Raw genomic sequence first — 17378 nt, 5'->3', positions numbered from 1 at the left:
TCTTCTAGATGAGAAATGGGCTTTCTGAATGGAGTGTTCTAGGATGAGTGCTGAAGTTGCTCATGGGATGATGCATGAGAACAGTGCTGTAACTTGCATCAGGTCATAATGTTGATATGCTTTGATTTGAAGGCCTTTGAGACAAGGAGATCTGGAAAACCCTCTTAACATGGGGAAAACCCAACTTGGGTGTGCTAGCATGCGGTGCTCAGCTGGCTGATATCACTAACAGAAGCTTGTTGGCAGCAAGTCCTAATTGAACCAATTCAGCTGTCTGGTCTTGGTGTGATCCTGGTCATGGGACTAGTCTGGGTCTAAGTAAACCAGAAAGCCCCTTTACCGTGGCTCATTCCCACGGTCATTCATGGTCATTGTTTCTTTCTGTGCCAAAAAAGTGTTTTTCCGTTCCTTTTGAACCAACACCATGTGTTCCCTTTTGAGCCCCACGTCAGTGAATTGTCATACAGCTTTGAGACAAGAAATAAAGCCATAACCGTGTGCCTCTTTGAGGCTGCCTTGAGACTGAGCATATCAAATGGTGCAAATGGTACGTTTTTTTTTTTTTTGCTGTTGGGGATGCTTATGATCTACAGAAAACCAACAGCTTTCTTCTGTCTGGTGCAGTACAGTTGGATCCATTTGCGGTGCTTGGAGGTGAACAGTCCAGTAACTCTGGTAGTCTGAAGGAGCTGTTGTGTATAATGTCAGGAGGAAATGGGAGGTGATGAACCCATGGGTTCCTTGACTTCAGGGTTGCTTGTGTACAGCATAGTCACTGGATTGTACACCGTTTTCTTCTGTAGAAGATCTTAAGGAGCCACTGAAATAGTAAACTGAGTGATGTATAAAGAAATGATACCAACACCTTCTCCTACTCTTAAGGCAAGTCTTTGCGAATATGTGAGTGGGAGGCAATGGGCTGAATTGCCCTATTTTGCAGCATACCCAGCACCCATGTGCTCCCACTTTGGTTCTGTTGGTGTGTCAGCTGTAGTCACTCAGCAGCAACTTGGAAAACTGTAGCTGTGACACACTGGGATTTCTTGTGATGAGAATCACCAGGAGGAGCAAAGTACTTGGTGTGACACTGCCTTTGGGGGCAGCGAAACTCCAGCACTCTTGTGATCTGAATGAATTGGAAGTGGGGTGTTGTTTGTGAAAGTGCATGTGTTCGGAGTCCTCAGGTAATGTACAGGGGCATGACATGTCCAGGTTCAAAGTGTCTCAGCCTGAGGTCTTTGTCCTGTGAACGGTCTTTCCTAAAAGATGCAGCAAAAGGAAATGAAAGCCAAAATGTCCTTCAACTGAAATGTGTCAATTAGGGATTAATATCTCTTTCAAAACATAGATTTCCCACATAATTGAAGCCTTCAATACCACCTTTCCTAGCACATAGTTGTATGTTTGTTGGGCTGCTGGTAGAGCTTCTGCAGCTGTTAGAGAATGCTTGAAGCATAGTGAGTCCGTGCAATGTACTGTTATTTAGGAGTATCACAGTGTGAAATCAGCTTCAGCATTTCCAAATTTGCTAATTCATCCTGGAGTTGTTGCTTTAGGATTTTTTTTTCCTCAGATTTAAAAGCCTTATTAGACAATGGATTTTTGTTGTGGCTTTTAATCATTAACCTGAAAACTTTCCAAAAAGCTCTGGGAAAATGTGGAGCAGCTCACTGCTTCGTTTTTCTCTCTTGGACCAATTAAGTCAAGTAATAGAGTTTTCTCCAAAGTTGCTTTTTATTATCTTCCTCTGCTAGAATAGCAAATGTTCATCAGCTAGAAACAATCAGCGAAGTGCAGATCAGTTACTACAAACGGAGATCTTCACATCAAACTGCAGCTTGGTGCCATCACATAATGGTACTAATTCAGTAATTTGGCTGAACTTAATTTTCAGAATTAGAGATGATGTGAGAAGGGCAATTAATGAGATGAAGTAAGATGTTGGAAGCCAAGGGGATGAGGCTGATGGATGTGTCGGATATGCAGTGGACAGCAGTGATAGGCAAGCCTGGCTTTGTGCTGACTTGGTTGTAAATGCAGGAGAATGGTAAACTTGTGTGATTCTAAGCTAGAAACTATCTTTGCGTGGCTACAGTGCGATTGTAGGATGCAACAATTGTATTCTTAGTGAAATGTAAAGTGACTAGTGCTGGTTTCTTTTCTTATTGTGGTTCCTGGCAGACTTCAGAGGAGGTCCATGTGTGTTTGTTGTACCGGCCTGTGAACTGACATGGCTGATGGCAGAAGTGCACCATGATGCAGATTTCTCCTAGGCCTCAGGTGTGGCAGAAGAGAGAATGGATGAGCAGTGGTGGACTGATGCATCCTGCTGCTGTCCTCATCTTCTCACAGAGCACTCTCACAGTCTGTAACTGAGCCAAGCTATATTAGGTTACACAAAAGTTTTCTAGCAGCTTCTCGGAGCACTTGGTGTTCATAAAAACTAGTGAGCCTGAAGACAAACCCTTCAAGAGATCAACTTCTGGAAGTGCTCCATGCTTAGATCTCACCTTTTGTGTTTGGTTCCTGGGAATTTTATTAAGCTGCTACAAGTGGGTTTCTGTTTGTGACATTTCCTGCAATTGTCTGGTGGAAGAATAAAGGTGAATGGATCTTCCCAAGCAAAGGTCTCCCAGCACACTTGTAAAACAATGCAAACCTTGCAGTGACAGTGTTACTGTAACACAGTGTTGGCTAAATGCTTGCCTAAAACACAAAGGGATAAACATACAGAGCCCAAAGGTTACCTGTATGGGGCTGGGAGATGTGAAGTGAGGAGCAGTGGTGTTAGAACAGAGTGGGTGAACTAGTTCTTGCAGAATTTAGTGCTTTCAGTGCTAACTTTGCTACTGGCTGACCAAGGAGGCAGCCGTGCAGTGCCTGGCATGTCTTGTTGGTTGTACTGTGCTGCAGGTTCAGAATGATCTGTTGGTCTTCAGAGAGCAGTGGCAGTGTAAGCCTGGCAGGGTTGGCAGTAAATGAGTGATTGTTGGGGTGTTTGGCTCCTGGTCGGTGGTGGCTTTTGGTGCAGATGAATGTTGTCTGTTGCTGAGCCATCCCTTGCAACCCGGAGTCATCCTGAGAGCAGTGGAGATGACACAGGCAAGCCAGATGTCTCAAACTGACAGGACATCTTCCAAAGCTTCTTGTGGTGAAGCTGCTCCTAGTCTACCTGTGGACATCAAACGTGGCATGATGGTTCTTTCAGTTATTTTTCCCTTCTGTGGCACATTGCACATGGTGGTGGGAAGTTCTGGAGATGCCGTTCAATCCTGCACGTGCTCAGAGTGCAGCTGCAGTTTCCACTCTGCTCCTGGGCTGCCAAGCACTGTGTTTTTCACCAATGAAATATTTACAGTGGTGGCATGACACCAAGTGAGTGTCTGCCTGATTGTTTCACATAGGTAGAATTCTGACCTCTTTTTTCATTGGCATCCCTTTGCTTTTCCACCAGCGTGTGCGATGTGTCACTAGCAAGCAAAAGTCTGCATGTTTGCACTCAAGCACTTACTCTGAAACCAGGTGCTTTCCTTTGTGAGTGCTGCAGCAGTTTTGTAGAAAACCAAACTGAAAGCAGTGTTAAGTTCATATCGATGGAGCAAGTCTTAGCTAACTGCTGCTGCTAGGAAGTAGGTCCTGCAGCTAGGGTGAAAACTCTTGCTGTAATTAAAAAGCAAAGCCATGAAATAGAAAGAAACAAAACAAATGTATCGGTACCAAGTGTGAAGGAGGTGGGAAAGTCTTCTGCTGGAGAATGGAGCTTGAGATGAATGGCTTTTATCTGGAGTGAGCGCTCTAGTTGGAGCAGCAGCTTACTCCCAGCACGTGCTGCGAAGCTGAAGTCTGAAAGATGCTGTTGTCTGGAAAAAGCTGCTAGAATTAACTGCAGCTTGTCGTGACAGATGCAGACATGAATGGATTGAGCACTGGAAACTGTCGTTGAGCAAATGACTCTGCTTGGAAGTTTGCATTTAAGCCGATGTCCTCATAGTCTTTGATGTGTAATTCACTTAGGCTCCTGGATGGACGGAAGCACTCCTTTCCCTTTGTACCTTTATTTAGGTAGCTGAAAAAATTGAACTCAAAGGTAGCTGTAAAAAATTGAACTCAAAGGTAGCTTTATTTAGGTAGCTGAAAAAATTGAACTTGTGACCCAATTCCTGAAATCCCTTAAATCAAGAAGTTTTATTTTGATTTGCGATGCTTCTTGGGAGGAGTCCAGATGTGTCTTCCGAACTTTTGTAGCTTCCCTCTGTATCCTGTGCTCACCAGCATGTCCAAGTATCACAGTTAGGATACAAATGGTAACTGTTAATACCTCCCCAAGGAGCAGGGAAGTGGAATCTGAAGCGGACCCGGACCTGGCTGCTCTGTGAACCTAAACAAAACCCCTCTGCTGCAGCCTGCCTGTGTCTGGCTGGGCAAAGCTCGGTGTTGCAGTTGCTGGATGTTGTGACAGTGTGTCTCATTGGGTGCCTGGAGAATTTCAACAAAATGGCTGCACTCCTCAGCTCCTATTTCTATTGGGGTATCAGCAGGCTCACTGCCCTGAGCTCCAGCCAGTCGTCCTCGGCTTGACGCGGTGCTGCTGTAAATGAGATCTATTTCAGCTTTCATCAGACCGCGTCTGAATGCGTTAGTTTTTCCCTAGTTTTCCATCTGCTTCTGGCTGCTTCACTCAGTCGTTATTTTATTTCTCGTCAAACAGAAAATGCCCTTTGTTAAGAGCAGGCTTCTCCCAGTGCAGCAGTAATCCTGTCTGAGTGGTGCTGGGCCCTGCTTGTGGCTAATCCCCGCGGGGCGGCAGCCCGGGCGTAACGCTGTGTGCAGGTGGGGAGCCCATCCGGCATCAGGATGGGAAGGGAGACACTGTCAGCAGCGTCCCTGGAGTGCTTTGGTAACCCTTGCAGGTGTCCCAAGTGACTGCTGATGTCTCACACAGTGGTGCTGCTGCGGAGCTGTAGCAGAGCTGGTATCAAAGCGGAGGTTGGAACTCCAATTATTTTGGTGTTTTACCCATGGGTGTGTCTTAAGACCCAGTTAAGAGATATGGCTGCTCTGTGACTCTCATTGGGGCGGCTGCTGGGATTTACTGGGTCCGGAGATGCTCCCAAATAACTGTGAGAGGGATGTATGTGCAGGTAGTTAATGCTGAGCAGCTGTTACTGGCATCTCTCAGGTGTGCCTGGCCGTAAATTAGGCCAATCCCTCATGCCAGAGCCTTTTGCATTTATCTGGGACTTGTATTATGCAAAACAAGCCTCCCATCCCCGCCTTCCTCTTCTCCTTGGGTCCTCCCTGTGTGACGCAGGCACGGATTACATTCCTGTGTGCAATGTAACAAGGGCAGAGCAGTGTTAGTCCTCTGTGTCAGTGAAACACCTAGTGAAGTTTTAAATTTCAGATTGTGGATGGGCCAAGCAGCTATTTCTGGTAGGAACTTGTGCTGCTGTTTCCTTTTTTTATTCAGTTAACATATTGAACAAATTGTGCTGCAGCTATGTGAAGCTGAAGCCAAACAAGCCAATGAGAGCTATTTATTTGTGTTGGATTTGCCTTGCGATGCTTGATATTCACTGCTAACCAATTTATTTCCTCGCTAATAGTGTAACTTACCCTTCAGAATAGGGAAAACCTGTCTGGCTTACTTCTTTGGAAGAGAAAATTCAAACACTGCATCTGTCACCCCATAGCCTGCTAAGCAATTAGTAGGTAGTCCTCACTTGCAGCTATAGAGTGTGGTGTGGGTGAGGGACTTGAATAATCAAGTGACTTACCGGTGTGTTCAGATGTACACGCCAATAAATACACTTGGTACATTGAGCAGATCTGCTGCTTTGAGGCAAGACCTGTCCTGGGGAAATGCAGTGTTCCTCAGAGCATGAGTTGTGCTGGCTCTGGAAGCTGGTGTTCAAACCAAGATCACTTCCAGATCAGCTTGCTTGCTGGAAACTGAGTTTTCACCTTTGATTACTTATCTCTAGGTAGTGTGCTTGTTTAAGAAGCTATTATGAGTTTCTAAAGCTTGCTTTGCTTCACGTATATTTTATAGGCAGGAAGATTCTCTTAATATGGCCTTAAACAAACTGTACTGGTATTGATGAGTGTATGAATGTGGTCAAGAGGGAAATGAGTGTGATTTTTTTTTTAATAGCAAAAACTGCAAGGCTATTTCTTTGTCCTGGCATCTTAACTGTGAGGCCCTGTTTCAGTGAATATTGGTGTTGCTGTTTGAAGATGCTGTCCTGCTTGTCCCTAGCTTCTTATTCCTGCCCTGTCCCTTGTGCTGCTGCAGCTATCTGTGTGGTAAGACAATAAAAAAGATAGGGGGACTGATTAAGGGAAAAAAATCAGTTTTCAGTGGTAAATTGCAGTGTTGTGGTGCAAAAAAGAAAAAAAAAGCTGCACTCCTGTAGGATGGCAAGTGCAGGGTGTGCAGGCATGTAGCTGAGGGTGGGACTGCTGCTGGGGCTGGCAGGGCTGGCTTCTGGCAGCTTGAAGTTGTAGCTATAGCCTGCAGGTTCTGAAATTACATTGCTGTTTCGTGTCCTACTTTTCAGCAGCCTCAGTGCATCCGTTGAAAATCTGCCCCAAGGCAAACTTCCATTCTGGTGTCAGATGGCAGAGGACGCACACCCGCTTCTGGGGTGCTTGCTGCTGCCGGTGCTGTGTGTGAACGGCCCTCAAAATGAGCTGGGGTGGCTTGTATTTAGGGAATTAAAATACAGTTCCAGGGTGTAACAAATGGCTTCTGTTGGGTTTCTTGTCTCGTATGGCCAAACCCTTGTCTGGAAGAGAGAGATGAAACTGGAGGAAAAACTTGTAGAAGGGCAAATAGAATTTATTTCCAGAGCAGTTGTTCCTTTCTGCATTGTAGCAGCATCCTGGGTTTATGCTATGTAAGCACGTGGGACATTGAGATGCTGGGTCTTTTCTGTCTGTTTTCCAGTATATGCTAACATAATTTGTGCAGGCAGTATGTTTTCAGACACACTGACATCCTTATTTAAAACTTATTTAAAACTTTGCTTGGGATTTTCAGAATATCATTTTAACTTACAGAAGTTATTCCATTTTCTCTTTCCTTTTAGAATCCAGCGACTATCACTCGAATACTGCTTAGCCATTTCAACTGGGATAAAGAGAAGCTGATGGAGAGGTAAGCAGCTACATTGCACGTTAATCCTGTAATAAATGTTTTGCAGGCATGAGGTTTATACAGGTGAGTTGCTCAGTGTGTGGCAGAAGGGCCTCTTGTATGAGCACTAAGTGTTTCTTCCTTTAGTATCTGTTAAAGGCTGGGTAACTCCTGGCTTAAATGCTAGTAATGCCTGTTAGGATTCAGAGAAGTTTTGGGAGTTAGCTGCCCCTTGGAGGAAGGCATACCTTGATTTGATTACCTGCAGCTACTGGATTTTTGCACTTTAGTCTAAAGCAAGCAGGAACAGGTTCCTGTTATCTTGCAACTGTTTAGGGTTTGAATTTGGTTACTTTTTGTGTGTCATCCTAGCATGCATGTTCCTGACCTGTTTATTCTTTAGCCTTGCCAAGACCAAATTTATCTTGTCTGATGAAAGGTGCAGGTGAAGTGCATCTGCCTTTGTCTTCACCTTTGCAGCACTAGTTTTCTTTGCATGGTGTGTATAAATAATGGTTGGAATGCTGTCTCTCTCTGAGCAGAGCAGTTCATGGCCACTTCTTATCTCTATCTCTTCTGCCTAGCTTGTAGAGTGTTGCTGGTAGAAGTACTTTCTAGTTTGCTGGGTTGAACCCAGCTGTGGTGGTAATGCACCTTTAGTTTTCATTTTGTTACACAGTTGTTGCAGTTGAAAAGATCTTAAGGAAGCTAGAGAAGTCTGTTTACTTGTAGGGGCTGTGGGAAGTATTAGGCTGGACCAGAAGGAGCAGTGGAGGCTGCGCAGTGACTTGTGGGTGTTCTTTGTACCAAGTGTTAGAGTGAGGAGAAGACTCTGTAGGATTTCTTTATTACCATTTGCTTTACACAGTTGTCAGGGTAGGAGAAGGCAAGATGCTTGCAGTCTGTATGGCTGTGCAATCAGAGTTGTAGTATTGCTAGTTGGTAACAACTAGAAGAGCAACAGGTCTGCAGCAGTCTGCTTGTGGGTGGTTTTGGACCTGAAATGTTTTCTGTCATGATGAATGGTCTCTCCAGTTAGTGCTGGTGCTGGGGTATGTCTTATGTTTTGTTTGGCTTAGATTTTTTTTCTGAACTGAATATGGTTGGTTGGGTTTTTTTAAGCTTTTCAGTCTTCTTGTTAGATTGATGACCTTTATTAGGCAGTGCTTGGAGCTATACGAAAGCCTTGTGTTATGGCTGAGCATAGTCTCTTTGATGCTATTTAAATTTACTCCAACTATTAAAAAATCAGATTTAGTTCTTTCTGTGTAACTTCTTTCTCTTAATTCCTTGTCTTTAAGGTTCTTGTAGTGGTTCCCTTGGTTGGGCTAAAGTTTACTGTCTGTGGCTATCTCTATCTCACTTAGATTACCCCCCCATAAGTGTACCAAACAGTCACTCTTTTATTCGAGAGATTTTTTTGCTCTTCCCACTGGAAGTTTGCTTTGTTAAGCCTGCCATTGATTTGGAAGCAAAACCAACTTGGCCTGTAGATTTTTTTTTTGAAGGGGTTGTCAGACACTTCAATGGGAGATGATACTGTTAAAAGAAGGCTTTTACAAGTTGCAGGCAAAGCATATTAAGCACGTGTAACTATTTACGAAGTCCACAGGTGTTTACTCCCTGTACACATTCATTAAAATACCCATCTTAATTCTATAGGATTACCACTGTGAGAACTGTAGTATGTTGCCTTCACTTATGCAGAACTGTTTCATGTTAGCCATAGTTCCAGTGCTCCTACTCGATTAGAAAAACACAACAAAGTTTTCTCTCAAGTAGCTGTTGCTGCTTTCTGTCACTGCTTCATCAGATAGCTGTCACCAAGGCCATGGCAGCCCTCTGCTGACACTCACCATGTTCAGCCAAGAGCAGGATGCTGACAGCTGGCTCTTGGTAGAGGGGGGAAGATGATGTTGTAATTGCTGCGGTATTAGGGTAGGAGGCAGGCGATCACTTGGACAGCTAGGAAGCAAAACAGTCAGTATGAAATAGTGATGGGGCTGGAAGTGAAGCCATGAGCTAGCTACAGATTGCATCTCTTACTTTAAGCACTTGAGCTTGTATAAATTTGGCCTCTTTCACTCCTAATAACCATTAGGAAGGCTTCCTGGGAAGTTCCTGTTGTTGCCTGCTGTTTGGATGGGTTTACTGCTTGCTCAGATATAATGGTTGGGGGCATTTTCTGGTATTTGATGGCACACCAAGCCTGAGCTTGTGCTGGGTTGCTTAATAGTGTGTAGAGAGAGCTAGCCAGCATATCTTTAGCCCTAGTTCATCATGAATCAGCAGGACCTGGCAGGCAGCTGTATCAGTCTTCGCCTGTAGCAGAGCAGATAAACTAAGTGGCTTCTTTTTTGGTAAGTGCTGAGTGCTAGTTACTAGGGCTTGTGAGATGAACATTTCCATACTTTAAAGCATGAAAACCTCTGCATTGCTTAGTTGATTTCTTGCATGCAGTTTTTAATAAGCAGGTTACTGTTATCTGTGACAGCTTTGTCATGAAGTAATTGCATGGAGTTACTAAAAGAGCAGGTGTGTTACAGGTATTTTTTCCACTTGCAGTGAAGTAAGAGCCACAACTGAAACTGCCTTATCTGCCAATGAAGTACTAATTATTTGACTGGGTCTTAAAGTCAGATTGGTGTTTTGGAGTGGGATGATCTGAAGGATAGAAGTGGGCAGTGGAGGAGATACTCCGGTTTGTGATGTGCTATGCATGTCTTGGGGAATAGAGATGTTCAACTGTTTTAAAGAGAGCTAATTTAGCATATAGCCAAAGCCTAACATAGTTGCTGGAGGTACAGATTGAGTTTGCTATTCTGGGTGCCGTCAAGAGGGTGACTAGCAAAACTATTACCTTGGACTTCCGGAGGGCAGACTTTGACCTGTTCAGGACACTTGTTGCAAGGGTCCCTTGGGACTTGCTCCTGAAGGGTAAAGGGGTCCAGGAAGCCTGGATGCTCTTCAAGATGGAAATCTTAAAGGCACAGGAGCAGGCAGTCCCGGAGTCCTGTAAGTCAAGCCGGAGGAGCAAAAGACCAGTGTGGATGAACCGGGATCTTTTGTTGAGACTCCGAGAGAAAAGGAGAGTCTATGTCCTCTGGAAGATGGGTCAGGCTACTTGGGGTGACTACAGAGAACTGGCCAAGATCTGCAGGCAGAAAATTAGAAATGCTAAAGCCCAGCTTGAAATTAGGCTGGCTACTGCTGTAAAGGAGAACAGGAAACCCTTTTACAAATATATTAACAGCAGGAGAAAAACTAAGGAAAATTTCCCTCCTTTACTCAACGAGGCAGGCAATATAACCACAGATGATAAGGAAAAGGCTGAGGTTCTCAATGCCTTCTTCACATCTGTCTTTAATAGACAGGACAGTTGTCCACATGGTACTTGCCCTGACCTGGAAGTCCGGGACGGGGTGCATAATGCACCCCCTGTGATTCAAGCAGAGATGGTCAGAGATCTTCTCCTCCATCTGAACTGCCACAAGTCCATGGGGCCAGATGGGATCCACCCAAGGGTGCTGAGGGAGCTAGCAGAGGTGATTGCCGAGCCACTTTCTGCCATCTATCAGCATTCCTGGTTATCTGGAGAGGTCCCACAAGATTGGAGGCTTGCCGATGTGACTCCCATCTTCAAGAAAGGCCGTAAGGAAGACCCGGGGAACTACAGGCCTGTCAGCCTGACCTCGGTATCAGGGAAAGTTATGGAACAGATGATATTGAGGGAGATCACACGACACGTGCATGGCAATAAAGGGATCAGACCCAGCCAGCACGGGTTCACCAGGGGCAGGTCGTGCTTGTCCAACCTCATCTCCTTCTATGACTGGGTGACCAGACAGGTAGATGAGGGAAAGGCTGTTGATGTAGTCTACCTGGACTTCAGCAAGGCCTTTGACACGGTCTCCCACAGTATTCTCCTAAGGAAACTGGCAGCCCGTGGTGTGGACAGGTTCACTCTTCTCTGGGTGGAGAACTGGCTGGAGGGCCGTGCCCAGAGGGTAGTGGTTAATGGAGTTAAGTCCAGCTGGCGTCCTGTAACGAGTGGTGTCCCCCAAGGGTCAGTTTTGGGGCCCATCTTGTTTAATATCTTTATTGATGACCTAGATGAGGGAATTGAGTGTACCCTCAGTAAGTTTGCAGATGACACAAAGCTGGGAGGATGTGTCAAACTGCCTGAGGGTAGGGAGGCCCTTCAGAGGGATTTGGATAGGCTGAACAGCTGGGCTGAGCAAAATGGGATGAGGTTCAATAAGACCAAGTGCCGGGTCCTGCACTTTGGCCACAATAACCCCATGCAATGCTATAGGCTTGGGGCAGAATGGCTTGAAGAATGTAGAGAGGAAAAGGACCTGGGGGTGTTGGTTGATGCTCGGCTCAACATGAGCCGGCAGTGTGCACAGGTGGCTAAGAAGGCCAACAGCATCCTGGCCTGTATTAGAAATAGTGTAGCCAGCAGGAGCAGGGAGGTGATCATCCCCCTGTACTCAGCTCTGGTGCGGCCGCACCTCGAGTACTGTGTTCAGTTTTGGGCCCCTCACTACAAGAAGGACATTGAGGCCCTGGAGCGTGTTCAGAGAAGGGCAACAAAACTGGTGAGGGGCCTGGAGCACAAGTCTTATGAGGAGCGGCTGAGGGAGCTGGGATTGTTTAGTCTGGAGAAGAGGAGGCTCAGAGGAGACCTTATAGCACTCTACCACTTCCTGAAGGGGGGTTGTGGTGAGGAGGGGGTAGGCCTCTTCTCCCTGATAAGTAATGACAGGACGAGAGGTAATGGCCACAAGTTGCGCCAGGGAAGATTTAGATTAGACCTCAGGAAGCATTTCTTTTCTGAAAGAGTGGTCAGGCACTGGAATGGCCTGCCTAGGGAGGTGGTTGAGGCACCATCCCTAGCGCTGTTCAAGAAGCGTTTAGATGAGGTGCTTAAGGACTTAATTTAGTAGTTGGGTAGAGATAGTGATAGGAGGATGGTTGGACTAGATGATCTTATAGGTCCTTTCCAACCTTATGAACTTATGAACTTATGCTGAAGTCCAACACAGGTGCTTCTCTGTGTAGCTGTGTCTTCGTGCTGATGTCATCTTGGTGGCTCGGCTGCCTCTCCTTCTTTATTTTGTGGCCCTGTCTATAGGTCTGCCTGTCTCCTTTCCTTGGGGCATGCAGGTGCTTAAGGCTTTTTAACCTGCTCAAATCCTGCTGAATAAAAAATGAAATACTGTTAATGGTCAGGTATTTGACATGAAGGTATCTTTTACTGTGACTGTGCTGATTCTGTGACATTTAAAAATGCCCTTTCACTAATAAATAGCATGAAGTGTGTACCAGAAGCTTTATTTATTTATTTATTTATTGAGAGTGGAGAGGATTTTCACGTTAAATATTCCCTTGGATAGAATTTGATTACGTCTAGAAAACTGTCCTTAGGCAATTTCTAGCAGCAGTGTCTTGGTTTTGGTAAGCAAGAAATTATAGAACTTCAAAAGTATTTTCACTTGTGTGACTGTTCAGTGCAAAACAGCAGAGAAAGCAATTATATCCATAATGAAATAAATGAACTTCGGTAGCTGATTGTATTAGTTTATCAGTCAGTTCTGTTGAGAAAAATCTAATGTTGAATAGGCCTTAATAGTTCTTGAATGCCATTAGTGCTAGAATTACTGGATTTCTTTGGTGTGAAGAGAAGACGAGCATGAGATTTAATTGCTGTGCCTGTGTGAATGAATAGTAATGTCAGAAGGATGGTAGAAGTGCTGTGCTCTTCCTTCAGGCTGAAAAGGAGGATTGAGCTATGAAGCAGCAGCCCTTTAATAGCCAGAGCTGTAGGGATGGTGTCAGAACAGTCAAGAGAATGAGACTTTGGGGTGGAGAAACACTCTGCAGTGAGGAATAAGGCACAAAGCAAATCTTCCAGTTTCCATTCCAAAATGATAGTTGCTGTGTGACCCATATGAATCTGTGTGGTAAAAAAGGAGATGACTGTGTGCAGGACAAGCAGCAGTCAGGGCATCCAGGTGAGTGGGAGAGAAGTGGTGGGAGGTGGGTTGGGGTAACTGTGGGGCTTTCAGAGAGGAGAGATGGGAATCTGAAGGCTCTTTCTCTGAGGTTTCACAGTGGAGATGATGTCATGGATGAAATCAAATAGGAGGGCATGTTATAGACACGGGACTTAGCATCTGTGCAGAAAAACTTTGCTCAAGAGGGGAGTAGCAGACTAGATAGAACCTGATTAAGTGCCTGGTTAATTGAGGATGGATGTCTGTTAAGTGTCTTGTCACAAATCTGTTTGGTGGCATTCAGTTCTGAGGAAAATCCAGATGTCATGTAGGTGAAAAACAGACAGCTGAGGGAGTCCTAGGGTCCTAAAAATGGAAGTTGTAACCAAGAGTCACAACAGGTCTCATCAACAGAGATGGAGAAGACTATAGCTTTTCTAGTAGATGGAAAACATAGCTGCTAGCAAGGAGCTCTTGAGGAAGGTAGCCTTCCCTTGGGATGCATTTAGTGGATGTCTGCAGGAGAAACACTGGTGAAACTGTATGAGCTTGCAGTGAAATCTTGTCAGGGCTGCTTTTGTTTTATCATCTTTGATTTAAGAAGGGTGAATGGAGATGGAAAGCAGCTGAGAGGCTCTGCTGGGACAGTCGAGCAGAGGAGTAGCATTACATGAATAGCAGATTGCAGTGCTGGTGAGGCTGCCACAGCTACCAACTATAAGATTGCCTCCTCAAGGAACACAGGGCAAAGGAGACCTGCTCAGATGTATGGTCTGTGCTGACACTTGAACAGGTGGAGAAAGATGTGGTAGTTGATACTGAGTCATTCTTAGCTATGGAAGGAGCTGGAATAATCTGTGAGTAGGTGTTGAGTGTGTTGACACAAGGAGTGGTGGAGAGGTTGGTGAACTGTTGGACTTTACTCTGGAGTTCTCTGTTCAGTTGTGTGTGCTCAGGGGACCCCACATTTTCTCAGGCATTTTATGGAGTTCACATTTTCTTACTGCGTGATGACAGTCAGAGACAAATAGGTGCGGAAATGACTTGCTCAGAGCATCCTGGCACACTGAAGAAAGCAAACGCATTACATGAAAACAGCTTGTGTGAGGAGGAGGTCCCAGCACCCCATTTCCCTTCAACATTGGCATGGTTTACACTATTTCAAAGAGGAGAGTGAATGCCTTACAAATTAGTAGTGTAGCAGTTCTGAGGGCAAAACTAAGGCTTTTTTAATCTTGATATGTGGTTTGTTCTTTGTGTGGCTGTGCTGAGTTTCTCAGCTGCCTCATTTTCTTTCAAGTGTAGGAGAGACCAGGTGATTCTGAGTTGGAAACACTTTAATACGGGGTATGGATCAAGTACCAAAGTGTAAGCACCTCCATGTTTAGCAGTGCATCAGTGCTTTGGAAATGTTTAAATTGGGTACAGGATTTATGCATCTCACTTGAGTTAGCTTTACTTCTAGGCTTGAGCCCAGTGAAATGGTGTGCTCCTCTCTGTTCTTGAGAAACTACTGGAAGGACAGGAAGGAGATGAGTAGTCAGAGTTGGCTGCTGTTGGTATTTGGAGGGGGAAGGGAGTTCCAGGTGAAAAAAAACAGCTGTTGGTGTCATTTCTCAGAAGCTTTTCCAGATTTTTAAGAGGAGATCTGCCTTATGACAGCGGTCAAGCCAAGATCCTGGTGTGGAGATGTCCTTAAAAACAGCCCACCATTACAAATATTCCTGGTATTTCCTTAAGTGTTGAGCCAACCGCAGATGCCAGCATTAAGGTTGCATCATGGGATTTGTCTTGAAAACTGTTTTCTTTGCAAACATCACACCTAACTGTTTGCCTGCTCTTTTCAAACGGAAGACGTCCTGTGCTACATATAAAGAAAAATTTGAATGCTGGAAGCATTTTGTGGAGTTAATATTTATCTGTGACTTCAGTAAACAGGTGCATAACAGAACTGTGCTGAATTCACTTGCTAAAGTTGTCTGGATATAAGTAATCCTGAAGGCAAGCCAAATACCTTGGTTAAGCTAAATCCCTGAGCTAACACAGAAGAGCAGAGGTAAAGCCTCATGTGTGCTGCGATTCCAGAGTACACCAGTACCTTCAAAATTCAGTGCCTTGAAAAGTAAGATGTAAAATATGTGAACTACATCAAGAAATATATGAAGCAGCTGTGAACCAGTGTCTGAGTGGTGCATTGACTCCTGACATAATGGTTTTGAGGCCGTTGCAGTCGGGTGGTTTGGCATAAATGCCAAAATTGCATGTTTATTTGTAGTGAGGCTGGAGTCCTGGGACTCAGGTGGCAGAAGCTGAGTGTTCTCTGGTGGGAGACAGATGATAAGACATTTTCGTAATTCCTCTATTCTTTAGTAGATGCTGCTTCATATGGGTTTAACTTGCTGATGGTGGAGGAAGGGAAGAGAATGTCTTTTACTGATAATGAGAAGGAGATGTTCACACAGGCAATGTTAGCTGGTTAACTGTCAGATCTCATTGGTTCTTTGCAAGTGCTGCCAGCTGCAGAAAGATGCAGTGCTTTGGTTCTGGGAAGACATTGGGTTGCCTGCTCATGGTTCTTTCCAGTCTGACCCTCCTCAGCACCTCTTTGAGGTACTTAATGTGTACTAAACACACTGCGGAAAATACAAAGTGGAAGAGCTAGGGATCTGCTAATTGACAGATGATAACTGGCTGTTCTCTGCCTCCTCTTTGATGTTGTCTTTACAATATTAGCCAAAAATGGAGGACTTAAGTTGAAAAGAGAGTTGAATCTGAGAATCAAACCTGCGCTTCAGGAAGGTGTGCTGATGTCTGGGATGTGAAACGAGATGTTCTTGTTGTAGTTTGCTGTCTTGGAGCTTTTTTGTGCATGGTGCTTGCTTGGAGACTCATGAGTTACCTGAAACGTGGTTGAAGAGCTGAATGCTGTTGTCTTCAGGAGCATGCAGTTCAAGCCCCAGTCTCTAAAATCACATTTCAAACATCCATTTCCGTAGTCAGTGCATCTTGTTAACAAAGATTCTGCTGAAAGTAGTTGGTGTATTGTATGTTTCTTTGTTTTCTTGAAGTATTAAATCAACTTTGTGTTGAACTGCAGAATTAAAAAAATAAAGTGATTAACTTATCATTTTCTTCTGTGTTCTGCAGGTACTTTGATGGCAACTTGGAGAAGCTCTTTGCAGAGTGTCATGTAATCAATCCAAGTAAAAAGTCTCGAACGCGCCAGATGAACACAAGGTCATCAGCTCAGGATATGCCTTGTCAAATCTGCTATCTGAACTACCCAAACTCAGTGAGTGTTGCCATTTGAGGCTTCACGTTACGTCAGTTCTGAAAGGACTTATCCAACAGTGTGAAAAAAGGGAAGTCTTAAAAAAAACAAAACAAAAAAACCCACCAAGCAAATAAACAAGGAGGTTTCATTTTTGATTGAGCCTTTAGTTTAAGCCTACAAAGCACCATTAAAGGTTGTCTTAGAACAGTAAACAGTGTCTTGTGAGCTGTGTAGTACAGTAGGGACCGCAGCATGACATATGCTTTAAGCTCTCTCTTAATTCTTACTGTGGGCCTCAACAGACTTTTATTTTTGTTAAGTAAACTTCAAAAAGTAGTGGTTAAGATGAAGTGGCATTATATTTCAGCATTTTCTGCAAAAGCCTTGGAGGATGCTGGGCTCTGGGCAGCAGTGTGGTAAAGCTGTTCAGGAAAAGGCAAGTGGTGGATCAAGTGGTTTTTGAAAAGGTCAAATAGCAATTGAGACGTGCAAATAAATGACAGATGGAAAAAAGTAGAATGCCTGACAGGCAAAGGGATTTACTTAAATAGTGCCAGGAAAGGAAATGGCTTCTAAAAGAAGTAAATAATAATGTAAAATAGTCAAGCTACATCATTCAACATAAAACTAGGTGAAGCTAGGAATAAAATGAAGCTGTGAGTTTCAGAGGACAGAATCAATGATAGTTCTGTCCAGTTCTTTATTGTGCTACTGCAATATCTCTGTAATGGGAGAAGATTAGAGTAGAAGTACTTATGGGAGCTGTAATTCAGTCTTTTGGTTTGTGGTAAGATTGATGAGAGTGCTTATTTTATAGCTATTCACAAACAGTAAATATTCCAATAGTACCATTCAGAGATTTGGGTTTCTACTGTGTTTTGCACAAGCAAGCAACTTGCTATTGACTCTCTGGAGCAGGGCATCTTGATGGGAAATGCAGGAAGAAGATGGGAGGAAGAGCTCAAAT

At 44.4% G+C, this 17378-nt stretch overlaps 1 protein-coding gene across 1 annotated transcript in view; it reads left to right on the top strand.

The window, feature by feature from the left end:
* ARIH1 (ariadne RBR E3 ubiquitin protein ligase 1) overlaps positions 1–17378 on the top strand; it is a 49284-nt gene that overhangs the window by 11453 nt on the left and 20453 nt on the right. The window contains exons 2-3 of the mRNA XM_065733670.1: positions 7092–7159; positions 16285–16429. Of these exons, the coding sequence (XP_065589742.1) occupies positions 7092–7159; positions 16285–16429 (213 nt within the window). The remainder of the gene's footprint in view (positions 1–7091; positions 7160–16284; positions 16430–17378) is intronic.

Source organism: Cyrtonyx montezumae, unplaced genomic scaffold (genome assembly GCF_038088225.1).
Source record: "Cyrtonyx montezumae isolate F1298 unplaced genomic scaffold, pur_monq_1.0 scaffold_17, whole genome shotgun sequence".
Classification (NCBI taxonomy): domain Eukaryota; kingdom Metazoa; phylum Chordata; class Aves; order Galliformes; family Odontophoridae; genus Cyrtonyx; species Cyrtonyx montezumae.
This window is presented reverse-complemented; position numbering and strand designations above follow the sequence as displayed.